The sequence below is a fragment of the Labeo rohita genome, chromosome 16 (assembly GCF_022985175.1).
Source record: "Labeo rohita strain BAU-BD-2019 chromosome 16, IGBB_LRoh.1.0, whole genome shotgun sequence".
Taxonomy (NCBI): Eukaryota; Metazoa; Chordata; class Actinopteri; order Cypriniformes; family Cyprinidae; genus Labeo; species Labeo rohita.
The window spans coordinates 8,801,612-8,823,054 of record NC_066884.1 but is presented as its reverse complement, the minus strand read 5'-3'; the positions used below and the strand labels follow the sequence as shown (position 1 = coordinate 8,823,054).

Here is a 21,443-nt window from a genome sequence, read left to right as displayed (position 1 = left end):
AAAATCTCCAAAGCATTCCTCAGAGAGCATCATTCGTCTCCTGTCGTCGGACGGTCACGCACATACGCAGTATTTCTGTAACCCGTCACCGGACGGTCACGCAGATACACCATATTTCACTACCCCTAAGTCGTACGTTGACGCGACACCTGGTAAACCCATCAACCGGAGGTCATTAGAGGGTCACAAGGTCAACACATCCGGATAGAAGTCACGTGGGGCCCTGACACATGTGGCAGTCACGTGGGCAGCCCCCGAGGGGGTAGTGGGGGAGGAGGGGCAGTGGGGGGGGGGGTCAAAAGGTCAAAGGGGGGGGAGGGGCAGTGGGGGAACAATACTGAGGGGAAAGGTCAAAAGGTCAAAGCCATAAATCTTCGTGCCATCCCATCACAAATGCAAATTAAATCCTAAATAGAGCAACGCTATTGGCTGTTGTGCAGTCTGACGCGACACCCGAACATATACTTCGTATTTACGCGTACAAACTTTGCGTGTTAATGCGTCCAGATTTCACGCGTTTCATATAATAGGTATTGTCCCCAATGGCGTTCCATAGTCTCCCGAGGAGAGGCGCGCTCGGCATTTTAACAGCGGCGGTGATGAGGCTGCATTCACGTCAGGTGTGCCTCATCACACGCCGCCAGACCTGGCTGTTTCAGCGCCCCTCCTCTCTCGCACACCCACTCCTGTCGGGAGCCTGGTGAAGGGCGGCGATTACGGACGGGGTGAGGATGATAGTAGGGGGGAGGCAGCCGACTCGTCACAGTGCTAATGGTATTAGGAAGGAAATGGAAATCAGCCATCGTTTGAGCAACTTCTTCTTTCTTTCATTGTTTCTTCTTGTGTTTTATCTGACACTCCACATAACACATCTTGTGCTGAACAAGTGAAACAGTGAACTGAAATGCTGCACATTTTTCTGCTTCTGCTGCCTGGTAAGAAAAGATTTTCTGTATTTTGTAAATTTAGTTTGTTGTCCAATTTGTCTCTAATGAATCTTTATCAGATTTTAATAAACTGAAAATGTATTGTATATACAACGGAGATCAAATTCTGAGGCCACTAGTAAAAATGTTGCTATTTTGTGCTCTTTTATTTTCTAATACCCGGTGCATACAGAGTTCGCATCTGCTTATTTATTAGTGACATACAAATATTACAGAAACTTTTCTTTATTGTACTTTTGTACTAAGTGCATTTAATGTTTTTTTTTTTTTTTTTTTTTTTTTTTTTTTTTTTGTGTTTTTTTAATTTTATGTGGCCTCAGACTTTTGGATCCCATTGTATCTCTGTATTTTAGATTACATATTTTAACTGTGTACAGTAACAAATACTGTAAATAAATAAAGTGTTCTGTGCTCCTCAGGTGTTGTCAGTGATGAGTGGAATGTGAAATATCCTCCTCCAATCTGTGCTGCGAGGGGATCCAATGTCACTATTGACTGCACATTTACATATCCACAGAAGCAACGAGTACAGCAAGTGCTGTGGTGTTCAATGAGATCAAACCCTGATCAAAAGTGTATGAATGGGCCGTATGTTTATGATAGTCAAGTCAACAATATTCAAAACAACTTTCAATACATTGGAAACAAAACCTCAGATTGTTCTCTTTTGATCAGTAATATTAATCAAACACATTCTGGGGAGTATAAATTCAGATTTATAACCGATGACACAAAAGGACGTTGGACAGGTGATCCTGGAGTGAAAGTTTCAGTACACGGTAAATATAAAAGATTTATTGTTGATTAATACTTCAAACTTTTGTTGTTGCTATTTTGTTTGTTTTTTTATCAAAAGAAATCTTGCAGTTTCATTATAGAGTTTTCTTGTTTTTTGATAGATTTAAGAGTGTCCATGAGCAGATCAAGCAAAAATGGAAGCACAATAGTTGGTGACTCTTTGAATCTGACATGCACACTCGACTGTCCTGGTGATTTAACTGAGGTTCAGTGGTTTAAGAATGGTGATCCAATTCAACAGTCAGAGCCCGTCCTCACTTTCAGAAGAGTAACTGCTAAAGACTCTGGGAATTACTCTTGTTCTTTGAGAAACTTTAAAACAACTGAATCTGAAGAATTTACCATTTACATTGAAGGTTGGTTGAACTGATAAACATACGATTTTTTTTTATATTTACACAGCCATATTCATATTTGGAAAATGCTAGATTTATTATGCATAATTAAAAGTAAATTATATCTTTTTGTTGTCCTCCGTAGATGTCACCGGGACCTCAATAGTTCTGATTATTGTAGTGTCTTTAGTCTCACTTGTTTTCATCACAGCAGCTGTGATTGTTATAAGAAGGTAGGACATTTAGGATTTGTTACTTGCACACACCAATATCTTATTAATCTCTCAGTACTGTCAGTCTAAAAGGAATTGCACAATTTAAAAGTGAGTTTGAAAGTGCATTTGTGCACTGTGTCTAGCTGTCAGGAAAGTTTTGTAATGTTGGTTTGTCTGTGGTTAAGACTTATGACACAAAGTTGCCAAACTGCAAGTAGCCAAAATAAATTGTAACATGCTGTCTTTTAAAGTTGAAAGAAATAACTGTAAACTTAATTATTCATTCATTCATTCAATCAATCAATAAGTGATATTTTTAAAATATTTCCTCACAATCAGCCCCCTTTTCTGAAATCATTCAAGATGTGCTAAACTGTCCAATTTATAATCAATTTCTGTCACATTTACTCTTAGAAGGAAAGCAAGAGCTCAAAGAAAACCAATGGAAGAAAGAGAAGAAGCCCAGGATTCTCTTTACAGCACTCCTCAAAAAATTGTAAATATATTTGTAAAACCTAAAGATATAAAAACTAACAAAATAATGTATAAGATGTACATAACTATACGCTTTTGAAAGGACCACTAGGCTTCTTAACCAGCCTAATATATTATTATTAACCATGATCCCTTTTTTGGTCAACCAGCTTCAAACCACACCACACTTATGCTGAGCTAAACTGGTCTTTTTAGCAGGCTAGACATAAAACGGAACTAAGGATGACAGTAACATGTTGCATCTGTTTGCTGTTAGGCTGACACATACCTCCCGGAAGCTGACAACGTACAGCAAGAAGATGAAGTAGAATATTCATCTGTCATCATTAAACCCAAAGAATTGTTTCCAATGTGAGCATACATAGATGCGTATCACTGGTCAAATATTTCTACCTACTGGAATTGCTTTGTTTAATCTGACTAGTAGAGATGATGCAACACAATTCATCATATTTGTCTATCTTGACGTTATTGATAGTTAATAATATGAGTATTATGAGTGAATGCAAGTATTTCACTGTAATGATCTTCTTCTTTATTTCTAGATATGCAAACAAAGAGCAGGAGAATGATTCAACCATCTACAGTGCAGTGAGGAACGGTTAATCAGATAATCATACTTTTCAGTTTTGCATTGTGATGTGAAAGCAAACTTGTACACTGTGTGTGTGTGTTAGCTCTAAAAATGTCAGAGAACTAACCGTTTCTGGTTAGTTCTCTTTTTTTATGCAAATAAAAATATGCTTAATTTAAACAGCCTAGACAGTTAAGCTAAAGAAAGCATCTCAGATAAGCATTGCTTGACACAAACAATATTAAAAAAGAAACATATAAGAACGGCAGTGAGTACTGAAAAAAACTTTAAAATAAGCACATATTTGCATATGATCCAAAGTACAGCAAAAACAGTAAAAATGTGAAATATTTTTTACTATTTAAAATAACTGTTTTCAATTTGAATATATTTTAAAATGTATTTTATTATTATGATCAAAGCTAAATTTTCAGCATCATTACTCCAGTCTTTAGTGTCACATGATCCTTCAGAAATCATTCTAATATGCTGATTTACTGTTCAAGAAACATTTATTATAATTATTATTATTATTATCAATACTTAAAACAGTTGAGTACATTTTTTCAGGATTCTTAGATGAATAAAAAGATTCAAAGACCAGCATTTATCTGAAATAAAAAGCTTTCGTAACATTATACACTATACCATTCAAAAGCTTGGAGTCAGCATATATATATTTTTTACTTTGGAAAAGAAATGATAGAAATGAATACTTTTATTTAGCAAGGATGCTTTAAATTGCTCAAAAGTGATGATAAAGACATTTATAACGTAAAAAAATATTTCTATGTCAGATAAATGCTGTTCTTCTAAACTTTTGATTCATCAAAGAAACCTGAAAAAATTCTACTCAGATATTTTCAACATAATAAAAATAATTGTAATAATAAAAGTTTTTTGAGCAGTAAATTAGAATATTATTGGTTTCTGAAGGATCACGTGACTGGAGTAATGATGTTAGAAAATTCAGCTTTCAAATCACAGGAATAAATTGCATTTTAAAATATATTTAAATAGAAAACTGTTATTTTAAATAGTAAAAATATTTCAGAATGTTACTGTTTTTGCTGTACTTTGAATCAAATAAATGCAGGCTTAGTAGGCAGAAGAGACTTAAAAAAAAATAAAATTAAAAAACTTTGACTGGTAGTGTACATTAATAAATTCATCAAATTAGCAAGCGTTCTTGAAAAAAATATAATGAATTAATAGTAATAGTAGCTATAAATAAGAATGCTCCTCAAAAACATTCAGTAGCTTACAGTGCTCATCTGTCCACATGCTGTTTCTACGTCTAGTTATTAATATGTTTTGTATGCATTTGTAACATTTATGTATAGCATTTGACACTTTAGGACATGTAGTTTTGTGTGGTATTCCTTTTTGTTTTTAATACTTTTTACTTAATTGCAACGTATAATAAAGTTTTTGTGACATTTGTATTTGTTTTTAATATTATTCTATCCTTACAAGCCTACGTGATCCCATATTTTTTAAATAATAACTGGTAAAACGTCGGTTGACAGTCAACATTTCAAATTAGCGCCATCTAAAGGAGAAAAAATCCACTGCACCGAGTCTGTTCTCATGACAACGACTTAACACACGGAAGTTGAGTGCATGTGTCTAAATGAACTTCCGATGCACAGGTGAGGTTTTAACAACGTTAATAATTATTTTTATATAAAACAAAGTGAGTGTGGTGAATTTGGTTAGTGTTTTTAGTCTGCATCGCTAAATGTACAAACTAACCTAATTTGTTTTGTAATTTTTGTCGTTATTTTGTTTATGCTACGCATGGTAACGAAGAATTAGCATTTTTTGTAAGTCATTCTCAAAATAAGTGTTGTTTATGTTGCATATATTCAATTTAGGAACCTAAAATACCAAAACACAAAATAAATAACCAAAACAACGAAGCAAGAGAGCATTTGCTGACATTTTCTCGACCTTTATCTCTTTGTAGTTGACTGCTCTGCATTCATGACTGAAAAATGCCCAGATTTCGTGAGCGCCCAGGCCAAACACACTGTCGTCCTGACACACAAACACCTCCTGACAAGAGCAGTCTGATAGCTAACAGATACATCATCCAGCAGAGACTCGGGAAGGGAAGCTTCGGCACTGTTTACCTTGTTAAAGACACAAAGGCAGTCGCAGCGGAGAGACTGTAAGTCCTTTAAATATTTTTCGCCACCAGTGTTCCTTACAGCAGATCACAACTAAATCTAATCCTCTAATGCTTGAGTTTTTGTGGAGAAAGTTTAACATGTCTCCACTCTAGTGGTCACCATGCATTTAGGGTTATAATCAAGGCATGGTAATTTATGGGCAAGCAAAGAATATACTATGGCATATTAGAATCTCTCATAACTGAAGTGGACAATATCACAGATTGCATCAGTTTCTGAGGAAGAACTGAGGAAAGACTGCATGTACTTAGGGCAACCTTCCAATAACCACATACACAACCCCCATCATAAGCACACTGTCTCACACACCCACACATGCACATGGCCTAATTATGTGTCTATAGTGTATATTTATGTTGGTCTAATTTTAAAAGCTTTGAAGCTTACAGTAAGTCTTATGATTATGCATAAAATGAATTAAAAACTCACTGTGAAAGTTGCCTCATTTTAGTCTAATATTTACAGATATTATCAAAGGATTTATTTATTGGTTACTTTGTTTTTTCAGTGTATGATTTCATTGTAATGATAATTACAGATGCATCCTATGCAGGAGAGAAACTATTCTTGTGCACATGTTGGTTTTATTGAAATGATTAAAAATAATGGCAGTTTTGAAATAGTTATTTTTTTGGTCTTTTCACGAGTTCGCCTGCCCATCCAGTCTTAATGGGCAGTGGTAAACAAGCTTGGCTTGCTGTCCTTAATGGAGGCTCGAACTCGAGGCTCGGCTTGAGTGCAGAGTTCGACCCGCCCCCCCACAAATACGATATTACCTAGAGGGAGAATAACAGAAACAGAGGAGGAGAAGGGGAGGTGGAGGGATGCCGGAACAACAGAGGCTGGGACGGTGCAATGAGAGCTGCTTATATAGGCTTGTAATGATGATTGACAGGACTGAATGATTAGGCTCCTCCCGAACCTACATTTGGAACTTCATTAAAATTCACTTCTCTGTCCAGCCACCTGAGAGCAGCATTGGTCTTTGTAACTACTAACCAGTCAGTATTACTTTCCTTAGAGGTAGTTAAGGAACCCTTCATGTTACTATGAACATAATCTGTTATTTCTTATGATCACCAATGGTGTAAGATTGTGTATGTGTATATAATTTAAATACTCTCACACTTTTAGTAATGTAAATATTTATTTTTCTGTGTTGCATTTTCTTCCTCAGACAGAATAAATGCCCTGTCACTGGATTATTAGCTAAACTGCATAAAGTCTTATGCGATTTACTAGATTCTTATAGCTTTTTTTGCATTTGAAGTCCTGAGGGTAGGTTTCGCTCCTATGTGGATGTTTTGTAAAATATAAAGTTGATTTATTGCTTTTGTGGAGGACTGCAGTCTTAAACAGGCAGGTTTGCTTTCGAAACAGAGATAAGAAAAGAAAAAAGGAAATTGTAAGTCGTTATTTCAGAAGGCATTAGGTGCTGTGGTGATCATGGCAATATTACATTTTACTCAGATTCAGCTCACAGTGAAGCTCCCACAATAAATTAAAACCAACAGCTCTTACTTTATGAGGATATTGCTCTCAGAACAGAACAAATATTTGGCTGTGTCGGTTATATTACATGGCTCTTGATTCTGGTCAAAGGTGGCAATGAGCACTAAACTATCGATCTTTTTCCTTGGCAGCCAATTTTCTACATAGTTTCATGTCTTTTTATAAATACTTGAGAAACACAATTACACTACCATTCAAAGGTTTGAGGTTGGTAAGACTTCTGAAATATTTTTAAAAACATATCTTATGCTTACCAAGGTTGCATTTACAGTTGAAATCAAAAGTTTTTGCAGAATCTGCAAAATCTTAACTATTTTACCAAAATACGAGGGATCGTACAAAATAAATGTTATTTTTTATTTAGTACTGACCCGAATAAGATATTTCACATAAAAGATGTTTACATATAGTCCACAAATCCAATCTAAAAATATTATTGAACAAAAATATTTTACAATGATTTTCCTGAAAAAACAAAAAGTTCACTTTTGACCGCGAAGGAGCAGTCAAAACTAAACTAAGAGGGTTAATACTGTGTTGTTACCTGAATGATCCACAGCTGTGTGTGTGTGTGTGTTTTTTTTTTTTTTTTTTTTTTTCGTGATAGTTGTTCATGAGTCCCTTGTTTGTCCTGAACAGTTAAACCGCCCCACTGTTCTTCAGAAAAATCCTTTAGGTCCCACAAATTCTTTGGTTTTCAGCATTTTTATGTATTTGAACCCTTTCCAACAATGACTGTTTGATTTTGAGATCCATATTTTCACACTGAGGACAACTGAGGGACTCATATGCAACTATTACAAAAGATTCAAACACTCACTGAGTCTCCAGAAGGAAAAACAATGCATTAAGAGCCAGGGGGTGAAAACTTTTGAACAGAATGAAGATGTGTACATTTTTCTTATTTTGCCTAAATATCATATTTTTTTCATTTAGTACTGCCCTTCAGAATGTTTCCCAGAAGACAAAATAAATCAAAATTACCCTAATCTTCAAATTCAAAAAGTTTTTACCCCCCGGCTCTTAATGCATTGTGTGTTTCAAGTCTTCTGAAGTCATATGATAATTTTGTGTAAGTAATAGACTGAAATTCAGTTTGGATCTGTATGGCATCTTAGCAACTGCCATTAAGACGAATGGGGTTTCTAACAGCTGGTTTCATCTGTGTATTGTAGATCTTGGATGGTAGAGCTCTGTCTTGATCACCCTATTTGGGCTTATTTTGCTGTTAGGCCAGCTGCCTGCATATTATCCTTCACATATTGATTTCTGTGAGATTATAATTGGATTCATATACACGAGCAAACTGCCTGGAGAAGAGCCAGTTACAGTGTTGTCAGTTCATTTGCTGCTTTTAACTGTTCTCCATGTCTATCACACACTACTTTGCTTGGCAACATACCAGACGAGGAGCTGGAACTGAAAGCTGGAAAGATGCTGTTGGAAATAGAGGCCAATTAGGAAGAGCTCCACACTTTAGCTGCCCACAGGCGAGTGGCGTCACGCTACGGGTTACTGTTCCTTTGGCCCACAGCTTTCTGCTTGTTAGCCCATCGCAGCTGTTTGCCAGCCTCTGACCTGTCACACGCAGAGTGCTGGCATCAAACCTAAATGCCCACCTTTAGGATACCACCACACCTCCTGTTCCTTTCTCTCCAGCACACTTATACGTCAGTTCTCCTTCCTTAGTCTTCTCTCAGCCTTAAAATCCTGCTGGGTGTGTGTTTTGTTGTTACTGCCTCAGTGGCTCTTACAGTGCTATGAACTCCTTTGTTTCTTTGTGAGAGCCAAATGTCAGTGCTGGGTGCTGTGAGCTGAGACTGCCGTACCCCTTTACTGCAGCTGGCTTCTCACTGGGCTTTATTAGCCCAGACAAATGACTTCCTATTCCGGATTCGCCCCAAAAGTAGGGCTCACATCCTGTGGGTCCCATAGCAGGTCTTTCCAAAAAGCCACTGCTTCAGCGTTCACTTGAATGCTTTATATAGTCAGGCCGGAACTGGCGTGTATGTAGGCTGATGATGATGTAAAGCTGCAGAGATTGTATGTTTTTAGGGCCGTGCTTATTGCTTGTTTGTGATCGTAAATAATGGTGTCCTTTTTTTTTTTAAGACAGATTGTTTTATACTTGTCCTGGTATATTGCTTACCTCTGGTTTGTTTTTGTTTTCTCATCTCATTTATCACTTTAAATTCATGTACTAGAGATTTGCATTATAGGACTGTTTTATGATGCTTGTTCTGTCCTTTTTGGAGCATGAGAATACAAATCACCATCTACTTTCTTGTATGATAAAAGAGCAGCTCAGACATTCTGCTGAACTTCTCCTTTTGTGTTTTGAGGAAGAAGATTCAGTGTGACACAATTTGTATTTTATCCAGATGGGGAGCCATTTTGAGAAGTGTGATCTTTGCGAAACAACATCTCTATTAAAAAAATGAATGTGAGCAGAGAAGAGCAGCCTCTCATCTGCTCTGGTGTTCATTAATAGTCTCACAAAATGTGACAAAAGTACCACTGTGGGCACTAAGGATTTCCAAGCGGTGTTGTCTTCTAAATAAATCCACATACTTATGGGACAAAGATGATTATATTAGCATTATAATAGCAAATATCATTTAACCTCCTTGTCCTTGTTAAGGTATTACAATTCTTGATGTATTTTAAGGAATAATTAACCCAAATAAATAATTTCTATCATTTACTTATGCTAATCTGTGCTACTTTAGTTATGTAAACCCTTATAGTATTTATTAATAGTTTGAATTAGCTTTTATTTTTATTTTTTCAAGATTTAATTGAATTGTGGTTTAATATTTTTTTTTATATTTATTTAAAATTATTATTAAAGCCAAGTATGAATCTCAGTATGTTAGTGTAAAAAGCATTTTACATTTATTCCAAAATAATAATTCAAGGCAGCAATAGATTAAACAGTATATTTAGTTTGTAAACTTATGTTCAGCTATTCTTTTTAATAGTTAACTTTTAACTGTTTTAGAATAGTTAAGATCATCAGTCATCAAATCTCTGTAAATATTGGTCACAGACACAGAGATTTACTATTTTTACCAAGCTGATTTTAAATATTATTTTGGCATAAAAAGTGGATATATATAAGTGTGTGAGTTGTTTAATTCATTTTATAAATTAGTCTTCCCATTAACACAATTATATTGTTCATTCAGACTGATTCTGGAACACGCACGAACACAAGAGATGGGATTTATCACTTGAACCAATCACAGCCAGACATAATTAATATGTAATATTAGCGTTCTTATATTTTTAAACTATACATTTTTTTTTTTCTCATCAAATATTTTGAGGAGACACTGCCTCCCTTGCCTCCTCAGAGGAAACACCTTTGTATGTATGTGTTTTTTTTTTTCCTTTTCATTTCAGGTTTATTTCAGTTGCTTAAAATTGTTTCAGTAGTTTCATATTTAGTTAACTGATGCATCTCTTACTGCATCACTAAAGGAAATGTTTGTATTGGTCAAACTATTTTTCATGCAATTACAATGTATGAAGTTTTCAAGCCTCTAAAAGAAAACAAAAGAACCGAAATTAGTCATACGATACCTTTGAATGACAAACATTTGTTGATTGAAGTTGAAATCAGTCTGATTAGTGAGCTAATCATTTAGAAGGGTTTGGATGCTGGATGAATCAATTCATTAAAAAGTTCTGATTTAAACAAATCATTTGACTTCCAAGCAGACGTCTCTCATAAACAAGGAGTATTAGTAAATAATGAAAAAAATTTAAAGTTTTGGAGCACTATGATTCAGTCTGAAATGAGATTTTGAATGGTGTAAACAAATGGTTTATTATCTTGTTTGTGACTGCTGATTTCGTCTCTTGACCCCTCATGTCCTGTTTGAGTATTTCCATTTTAAATTAGGAACAGTTGTCTCTTTATTACAATGCGGCAGACACTTAAAACAGATCTGGAGCATCATGAATATCATTTGTATATTCTCCTCGCAGAGGCCAGTGGCGACTAATCTCGCACAAGGAGGGGAATGCTTCTCTCTTCAGCCCTGCTAGCCCACTTTCAGCTTGTCCTCTGTGGATTTGCCTGTCAGATGAGATTCCCTGGAGACTCCTGGCAGCCGTGCTTATTTCTGCTCACCTCATGATCCAGCTCTTTGTTATGCAACTTCCCACTTGGGTCCAGGTCCACCAGAAATCTCCCAATTTGTTTTCAGGTGCCCACACTCTCATGCAGGCTGGTCTCTCTCCACCTCCTGATGTTGCTTTCTCTCTCTCTCCTAGGCACTCCCTTGCACACCACTGCATGACAGATTTGGGGCTTTCTTGGTCTATGCTGCTACATCTGTTTGATTCCAGACCTTTAAACTGGTTCATTCAGTGACCTGGTTCATGTATCATGGGAATTTTCTCTCCATTTATTTTTTACATTACACATAGTAATTCTGATGGTGCCTTTTAGGGATATCTGGCTTTAACAACACCTTAAAAAGCAAAATATGTGGCCACATTTATAGGTTGAAGATGAACATAATCCATTCATAGCCTGTCTGATTTTTTAAAATTGGTCTAAATGTGTCTATGATAATCTAGAATTATGTAATTATTTTCTGCAACATCTCGTCACGGATAAGGGATGACGGTTTCATTTGAGCCAAGGCTTTGGATGTATTCATTCAAAGGATGTAGACTGTGAAAACGAGCAGGAGTTGATCAACAGAACCCTGTCATTTCCTACATATTCATACCTGTTTCCTCTGATCTCGGGGTTAAAATAGAATATGGAACCATGCAGGTTAAAATTGCAAAGGATTGTGGTTGGTTATTTGCTCAGCTTTCCAATATCCTTAAAATAGGTCTTAAATTGCCTCTACGCCTCCAGAGAGAGACTAAGAAATGGGACATGAACGCATGTTCAATTATTCACCACAGGAAATTTCAGTGATTGATGTTTTTTTATCGATGATATACCGTTTTCTGTCAGAAGAGGTCTAGCTGAGCTTTTGTTTGCATTTTTCCACACGTAAAATGCCTGGGATTTAAATAAACATGTATTGTGAAGTGATATGGTGAGGTTGAAATTGATACCACATATATTTACATTTAGACTAATTAAATTATAGATTTTCATTGCACTTGGCAACCTTAGCAACTCAACAGAGTAGTGTATTTGCAGAACAGGTTTGCGTATAGTCATCCTTTATGACATTTTTTATATTTATGTCACCCTATTAGAGAGAGTACACAGTCTTGTAGATACCTGTACCTAATCTACCTTCAAAATAAAGGATATATCTACAGCAATATATGTTTTTTTGGTCAAAGATATTTAAATGACTTATATCTGTCCTTGACACATTTTTAAACTAGACACTAAATTATTGATAGGGGAGGGAGGCATACTGTAGTACACTTCTGTTTGTAAGAAAAATGAATATAGGCACATATCCGCTATGACATGAGGGGACTATTTCATGTTAAATGTTCATGAAAATGATTTCTTTAAGCAAAGCCATTAAGTGCTGCCTTACTACTACAAGATAAAATCCCTGACATGTTTATAATATGTAAACAGTAGGTTGGTGATCAGCAAATTGTAAATAGAGTTTAGTTTATCCAGTAATTGACTGGATCCTTTACTTGAAATGAAGTGGATAAACACAAACACATTATCTTGGACGATGTAACAGCTTTATGGATGATAATATCTTGTTGTTTTGATCTCTTACCGTTATTCGCGTAGAAGCTTCTAATGTGAATCCATAATACAGAGTGTAAACAGCTTTCTACAACATCAGCTCAAGTGTTCATTAGATTGGTCTTGTGGCATAATGCATTATAAAGGTGTGTTAGCTCTAATGAGACATGAGAGGAAGTGGCCAAAACGAAATTAGATTTTCGAAATTAGACTGACCTGTCATACTTCAATGTAATGATTCCCTGTGTGTCTCACCGTTAAAGTATGTCTTACTAATGTGAACGGCCATTAATATCATTGTTTGTTATTAGAGTTGCTACATCACTTCACGAAGATTACGCTGGACATTTTGCTTGTTGGGGGTGGTTAGAAATCTGGGATGGTATAGCATAAACGTATAATTTTAAAAAAAGAAACTACTCAATATGAGTAGGCCATGCCTAACAAAGTAGACCTGGTGATGTCCATCCTTCATGCTTGAATAGTTCTCTCTAGAGAGATATGACATCTCATAACATGATGAAGAAGTCTTACCTTATTTCCCTGTGGGTGTAGTGCCATTTAGAGGCATTATGTGCATAAAATGTTCTGTTGTGCACGCTGAAAAGGTTAACAGGATAGTTCAACAGAAAATGAAAGGTCTGCCATCATTTACTCATTCTAATATCATTTCATTTGGTACGATTTTTCTTTAGGAAAACACAGAGCTCCTGCTTTTAGCAGTGACCAATTCATGAACGAATCATTCTTTTGATTCAGATCTTTCTTATGAATCACTTGACCAAGATATGGAATCGCTAAGGAGCATGGTGAAAAAATGAGATATTATGTATCAAAGCTTGCATTAGGTTCAAAAAAACTTTAGCATTCTCTCAGAACTTTTGCATTCTCTTGCAAAACAACTGGTAATGGAAATAATATGAGGTGGGAGGAAAAACTATCACTCTGTGTGCTTTCTATGCTACATATAATCCATTCAGAATTTGAATAAAAGTGTTGTTTTTCAGGCACGTACATGCTGCAAAGTTTCAGAAATAACATCCACATATAATTTTGGGATACATTTTCAAAATTGCAATGACTGATGTAGCAATGGATGGGACAAAAATAGATGTCCAAAAACATGTGCATTAAGGGAGAACTCCACTCCACTCCACAAATTTACAAATAATTTACTCACCATGATATTGAAGTCCAATTGAAGTCCATTATATTTCTTCATATAATGGACTTCAGTTGTGCCCCTGATTTTGAACTTCCAAAATGTACTTTAAATGCAGCTTCAAAAGCCTCTAAACAATCCCAGCCGAGGAAGAAGGGTCTTATCTAGCGAAACGATCAATAATTTTTTTTTGAAAAATAAAAATGTGTATACTTTTTAAGCACAAAAGCTTGTGTAGCACAGGCTCTGAGATGCGCGTTCACAACACTACGTATTATTAAAACACGTCGAGGTCACGCAGAACTATAGACCCAGTGTTTACAAAGCGAACTTGCAAAGACTAACAAACTGCAAGTAAGTCAAACGCTGTTTACAGACAAAAAGCTACAACGATGTCGGACGATTCTGAAGTTGTAGAAGAAAATAAGATGGAGTTTTTCGCCATACTCAGTACACAGGCGATGAACTTACACGTGATTCGTAGTACTGATGGGAAGTTCAGATCATTTTACCGACTCTGACCTTTGAGTCTCGTTCAGCAAAATGAACAAATCTTTTTTTCAGAGTCATTTCGTTCATTTTAGCAAAATATAATTAAAATGTTACGTGTTACTTCCCTAACACATCTACTGCTTACACAAATGTTGATCACACTACAAACAAGACAAAACTATAATGCTATAAGAAACAGAAAAGATTAATTCATTGTTTACCTGGGTCTTTAGTCTATGATTCGCTCACCTCACCTTTTATCTGACAAGTTTTCAGGATCGAGTCGTTCGTTCATCACGTGACAGCCCCATAAGATGAACGAACGACTCGAAAAACCCAAAGACTCAAAACAGGTGAACTAATTCCAGTACAGAACCTAACAGGATGTTGCGCATGCGCGACTGAACGAATTACTCCCTGAGATGACTCCTTCTTCCCGAGTCACAATAAAGATCCGTTCAAAATGTAATAATCATTCAAGAACGTGCATCCCAGAGCCTGTGCTACACAAGCTTTTGTACTTAGAAAGTATACAAATTTTACAAATCGTTTCCCTTCTTCCTCGGCTGGGATCGTTTAGAGCATTTTGAAGCTGCATTTAAACTACATTTTGGAAGTTCAAAATCAGGGGCACAATTAAAGTCCATTATATGAACAAAAATCCTGAAATGTTTTCCTCAAAAACCATAATTTTTTATGACTGAAGACAGAAAGACATGAACATCTTGGATGACCAGGGGGTGAGTAAATTATTTGTAAATTGTTGTTCTGGAAGTGGACTTCTCCTTCACGGTTAGCACACCCTCACTGATTTCATAGGCATCCTCAAAGATTTGATTCTGGAACCAAGTCAGAATTTTTACAAGAGAATTTTTTGCAATTTGCAATTGTGAATTCAAAGTTCAACAAGGAATGCAAATATTTTTCAAGGGAACGCAAAAGCATTAAAATGTAATTTTTCCTCCTATGTAATTTTTTTCCTTTTGGGGAAATTTCATTTTTAAAATCAAACTGATTTGGTTCAACTCACTGAATTCTGATCTGGTTACAGATTTATCATATGGCTGACATATGGTGCGGTCTCTTTTGCCATTGCTTGGTGAAATTTCACAGATGAAATCTAGTCATTTCATAGAGGAATCCATGCAATCAGGAGTTTTGTGGAACAAGTTGCATGCACATTTCGCTCATGTTAAAGTTGGTCACTCAAATTCGCCACGTTCACCAACAAAAAGCTGGTTTGAAAGTCACTTTTGTGTGAGCTTAACACATTGCTATACCATTGACAATACACCTTTTTTGCCTGCTATTTTGTGAATGTGACCACATCTGTCTAGCACAGAATATAGCACACTAATCACATACAGTAGACATCTTTTATTAATCTTAAAATACTTTTGCACTTGTCCTGGCACTTAAAAGCTCCATTTGCCATATGTCAAGTCATATAGGTATGAAACGACCTGAGCTGCCAAAATTTTTAGTTCTGAAAGAACTACTCCATTAAGCAGCTGCTTACTGCATCTTTAAAAACACATTACCTATTAGGCCCGTGTCTCAGCTTCCAGGAAAACATTACAAATGAGAGCCATCCAAGGCCAGCATTGAGCTACTGAAGTGCACTTTACCTGTTCCCTTTGCTGTAATGATTTTCAAGTAGGAAGAGGAAAGAACAGAATGTAGCAATAGAGAGGGGAGAGGTAAATGAGAGTCCTCCTTCAACAACCTGAGAAGCTATTTACAACAAAACCGGGAGGCAGATGCAGTGCGTTCCTCTCTGCTGGTGGTATTTGATTAAGTCCCTTAAGGTCTGAGAATAAGGTCACTTAAATATGATTTTAAATCCCTGCTTTGTGTTAAATGCTCATTTGCATTTTTCTTCTTGCTAAAAGCCGGTGGGATTAAATTAGCCGCTCTGAGGATTCCTTATTTGTCTCTTTAACTTGAATTATGATGTGCATAAAGTTTGATCAGCAGTCGTGGCGATCATATTTTGCTGTCGACTGGAGGAAAAATAATCCTCTGCAGAGTTTCTCTGCAATTATCATTCATTCCAAGATCATTCTTTGTTTTTAAAAATGGCTAATGATCACAAGTTCTGCATTATTCAAGATCATCAGTTTTTAGAATTCAATAATAGCATGATAATTTATGCTTATTGTTTTTATTCAGATGGATTTTCTCAGATTTTAAATTGCATCTTGTTGTGAGTGTCTTTCATCTGAAATGCATCAAAAGGTTGGTTGATTCTTTCTTCTCATTGCAAAAGGTCAAATAGGCTAATGCAACTTTCTGTCAAGAGAACACTAAAACAAAATAATTACAGTGACCGTTCATAATTTGTGAGCTAATGACGGACCGAATTTACATTGTGGCCCTGGCTTCCCGATCCCTTCAAGCTTGAAAAGGTCAGGGAAAACAATCTGTTCTTTCCTAAATGACATTTTTGGGGCCAGGTTACAGCTGGTAATTGAGGGACGTGATACTTATATATAAACAGCGCATCTGAGCAGCGGTGGCAGGGCTTGGGAAGTAGGAAATTGAAGAGAGACTGTGGAAAATTAAAGGCTAAACAAGCAATGAGATGAGCAGGTTGATTCGGGGGGCTCTTGAGAGCAAAACCCACAGCCTATCACTCTTTAACAACTTCATTTTTTTTTTATTTTCCCAGTTGGATTAGCTGTCAATCTTGAACTTCCTGTGAAAGGGATAGTTCCCCCCAGAAATTAAAAATTTGTCATTAATTACTCACCCTCATGTCGTTCCAAACATTAAAGATATTTGTTCATCTTCAGAAAACAAATTAAGATATTTTTGATGAAATCTTAGAGCTTTCTGACCATGCTTAGACAGCAACTGACATGTTCAAGAACCAGAAAGGTAGTAAGGACATTGTTAAAATAGTAAAATGAGACATCAGTGGTTAAATCTTAATTTTATGAAGCTAGATAGTGTGTATTGCATACAATATTGAAACCACATGCTTCTCTTTATGGCACTAAGACGTTAGAATTCAACTCAGGATATGCTATTTCCATGATTTTTACACTCTTCTCTGTGGTTTGTTGTGCAGAAAGGTGCTGAAGGAGATTCCCGTTGGCGATCTGAAACCCAATGAGACGGTCCACGCCACCCAAGAGGCTCAGCTTCTCTCTCAGTTGAATCATCCTGCCATTCTCAAGTTCTACACCAGCTTCCTGGAGAGAGATGCCTTCTGCATCATAACCGAGTACTGTGAGGTAAATCGTCCTCTGGGAACACCCAGTTTGGCTTTATTTGGTCACTTCTAGTCATAATAAGCCTGAAGCCCGTCACATGATCTGCTTTTGGAAAACTGTGTTGGCCTGTTGTGGGTGACATTTTGAGCAAATGTCTTGTTATGCCCTAGAAAAACACTCTGGGGAGGGAATACCAGGGCCCTGCAGTGCGACCATTTCAGACACATTTGTGACTGAAAACTACTGTGTGCGACTATGGAAAAAAAATATTTAGGAGCACCAGTGTGACTGACCCGATCAGCATATTTGTGTTTACGCTGAGGGGAGCTTCAAAGGTTTCTATGTGTTTTTGCAACATTGAGTAATGTATCACAGACATATCTCACGAATCCTTTCATAAACAAAGTGTAGAGAGAGTGTAAATAAGAGATTCATTGTGCAGTGTAGAGAGCTTTGTTGATTATAATGGAACTTTGTGAGATTGTGATGAGCTAAGATGAGTGACAGCTTTTAATGATTTTTAAGAGAGTTTGTAAATGAGATATTGATTTAATGCAACAGTCAATTAAACAAGAAGTTAATATTAAGTGACTTACATTGTAGTGACTAAAACTCTATTGCCTGATTTTGCTCTATTTCGTCGTCAAAAACAGTTTGAAACAAGTCACAACTGAGACGCTGCGCATCTCCATTCAAACAGAGCGGAGAGACGTTTATGAATGAACGTGCATTATTAAATGAATCTAGTGAGTCAATGATTCAATTTCCCATTCATAAAGAGAGTCACTTGCTTTATTCCAGAATGAATCAGACGTTCGAACGAATCACATGAATGAATAATTCAATAAAAAAATCAGCGATATGCTGCCACCAACTGGCAATTTTAGTTTCATTTTTAAAGTATCTTTTCAGTTATTTAAATTATTTAAAATGTCTATATTCAAAGTTTTATATTTAAAACCTTAATCTCAACATGAATTTATGAATTTAATTGCACTCATGCCACCTCTGGGCTTTATTAAACATATGAAAATACAACTACAAGCCACTTTTGTGTTCTTCTGTGCCACCTCTGTAGTTCGAATAATTGTGTTACTGCTGATTTCATTTGATTGTTAAGTTATTCTTATTCTACTTGTTCTTATTCTGTTGTTTTAATTTGAAATTTAAAAAAGCTTATAAAATATAATTTTTAAAAAATTGACATAAAAGATGACATACTTTTTAATAAAAAATGCCATTACAAAGTTAAAAACAAAATTCCCCTATAAATCACTCTAAGCAGTCAAATATCACATTGTAATGAGGAGGCCAATTTCTTGATCAGATTTTTTGATTATTGATTAGAAGGTGCTACTGAAATTTTGACTGTGCTTCTTTTATATTTTATATTATATTAAGTTCGGAGCTTTTATTTTAGTGTTCCTAAAAATAAAAGTAAGCGTAGAGCCCTAAATACTATTTGCAAAGATGTTCCAAATGAGAGTGCGTTATTGTGCATGATTCATCAGTCTAAAACGGAACTTGCCTTTTTTTATTTCCTCTTTGAATTTACTTGTAAACATGTGATGTTACAGAGGTAAAATAGATTGCACATGCTGTTTAGTTGAATTCCTAACCATAATTCTGGATGTATTTGCTCCCCACCTCACTCCACTTCCAGAACAACAATTCACAAATAATTTACTCACCCCCTTGTCATTCAGGATGTTCATGTCAATCTGTCTTCAGTCGTGAAGAAGTTATGGTTTTTGAGGAAAACATTTCAGAATTTTTCTCCATATAATGGACGTCATTGGTGCCCTGATTTTGAACTTCCAAAATACAGTTTAAATGCAGCTTCAAAGGGCTCTAAACGATCCCAGCCGAGGAAGAAGGGTCTTATCTAGCGAAACGATCAGTCATTTTTCGGAAAATACAGTTTTTTAAAATACTTTTTAAGCACAAAAGCTCATGTAGCACAGGCTCAGGGATGCGCGTTCACAACACTACCTACTATTGAATCACGTTGAAAGGTCGTGAGGAACGTAGGCGGAACTACAGACTCTGTGTTTACAAAGAAAATGTGCAAAGACTAAGAAAGTGCAAGTAAGTTTGTAAACTCTGTTTACAAACAAAAAGGTACAACTATGTCCTCTTCTCAAGTTGTAGGAGAAGATAGGATGGATTTTTTCGCCATACTCAGTACACAGATGGTAAACTTACACGTGATTCGTAGTATGTCAGTTCATTGTTTACCTGGGTCTTTAGTATATGATTAGCTCACCTCACCTCATATCTGACAAGTTTTTGGGTTTGAGTCGTTCGTTCATCATGTGACAGCCCCATAAGATGAACAAATGACTTGAAAAACCCGAAGACTCGAAACAGATGAACTAATTCCAGTACAGAACCTAACAGGATGTTGCGCATGCGCAACTGAACGAATCACTTCCTGAGATGACTCGTTCTTCCCGAGTCACATTAAAGATTCGTTCAAGATGAAAGAATCGTTCAAGAACGACCCATTTCTAATTCGTAGCATCGTGGATGTGCATCCCGGAGCTTGTGCTACACGAGCTTTTGTGCTTTATTTTTCGAAAAAAATGACTGATCATTTCGCTAGATAAGACCCTTCTTCCTCGGCTGGGATCGTTTAGAGCCCTTTGAAGCTGCATTTAAACTACATTTTGGAAGTTCCAAATCAGGGCACCAATGAAGTCCATTATATAGAGAAAAATCCTGAAATGCTTTCCTCAAAAACCATAATTTCTTTACGACTGAAGACAGAAAGACATGAACATCTTGGATGACAAGGGGTGAGTAAATTATTTATAAATTGTTGTTCTGGAAGTGGAGTTCTCCTTTAACAGCTTGCTTACACTGTCCAGCTCCTCCTCCATCCCTGCGGTTCCTTTCCTGTGTTCAGCGATGGATCAGAGATGCTGAAAGCATCCTGACATCGCCCAGAGGTCACACTCATCTCCCCTACAGCTTCTGTCTCAATCTCACCATCTGATCTTCTCATCTTTTCCTTGCTTATTAAGACATATCTGCAGGTCAGACCGGTCTCGTGTCATTTCTGCTCTTTGCTTTGGAAGGCTTGGTCAGTGATTATTACATTTTGCACGTCTCCTTTATCTTTTTCTGTGGCACACAGGCTGTTGTCCAGAGCTGCTTTGTTCCACAGGTAACTCTCAGTGAATTTAATGGACTTCCCCCTTAGAAAAGAAAAATCTGGCATGAGATCTCTGATCGTTTCTCCTAGCCAGCATTGAGAATAAATGGAGAGGAGATGAAGACGTTTGTTTTGTCTGCTCCGCAGATTTTTGAGATACTGAAATATATACTCACATAAGTCTCTTCTATAAGATATCTTAAAAGGATAGTTCACCCAAAAATGAAGATTCTGTCATCATTCACATGTTGTTCCAAACCTGTATGAATTTATTTCTTCTGTTTAACACAAAAGAAGATATTTTGAAGAATTTTGGTAATCAAACAGTTGCTGATAGCCTTTGACATCCATGTTACTATGGAAATGAATGGCTACCTTTTTGGTTAGAAACTCATACAGGTTTGTAACAACTTGAGGGTGAGTAAATGATGACAGAATTTCAAGAAATCATTTTTGAGTGAACTATCCTTTTAAATGTCACAGACTCTACTAAGAAACTAGAGATTTCAATATGAACACATTTCTTAATTTTTTACTGTTTGCCAACAATTTGTGGGCATTTTCATTTCTCCTCGGGGACTTTTGGGAAAACGTGAGACAGTAGTGATAGAACTGAATTCTCCTGGGTAGCAATAAAATTCTGGGTTT

General features: G+C 36.3%; 2 protein-coding genes across 4 annotated transcripts in view; both read left to right on the top strand.

Moving 5' to 3' along the window:
- Window positions 1–581: 581 nt before the first annotated feature.
- Window positions 582–3,717, top strand: LOC127177826 (uncharacterized). Of its 2 annotated transcripts, XM_051130318.1 has the most exons (7): window positions 582–935; window positions 1,367–1,726; window positions 1,847–2,101; window positions 2,226–2,313; window positions 2,710–2,791; window positions 3,047–3,141; window positions 3,336–3,717. In XM_051130318.1, exons 1-7 carry the CDS (start codon window positions 905–907, stop codon window positions 3,394–3,396), a joined length of 972 nt encoding a protein of 323 aa, XP_050986275.1. In that variant the 5' UTR covers window positions 582–904; the 3' UTR covers window positions 3,397–3,717. The 2 variants fall into 2 exon arrangements, with proteins under 2 accessions (XP_050986275.1, XP_050986276.1); XM_051130319.1 differs by lacking the exon at window positions 2,710–2,791.
- Window positions 3,718–4,899: 1,182 nt separating this feature from the next.
- nek11 (NIMA-related kinase 11) overlaps window positions 4,900–21,443 on the top strand; it is a 73,154-nt gene continuing 56,610 nt past the window's right edge. For both annotated transcript variants that reach the window (XM_051132344.1, XM_051132345.1), the window contains exons 1-3: window positions 4,900–5,016; window positions 5,334–5,537; window positions 17,494–17,659. In XM_051132344.1, coding sequence (XP_050988301.1) covers window positions 5,362–5,537; window positions 17,494–17,659 — 342 coding nt within the window. In that variant the 5' untranslated portion in view covers window positions 4,900–5,016; window positions 5,334–5,361. The remainder of the gene's footprint in view (window positions 5,017–5,333; window positions 5,538–17,493; window positions 17,660–21,443) is intronic.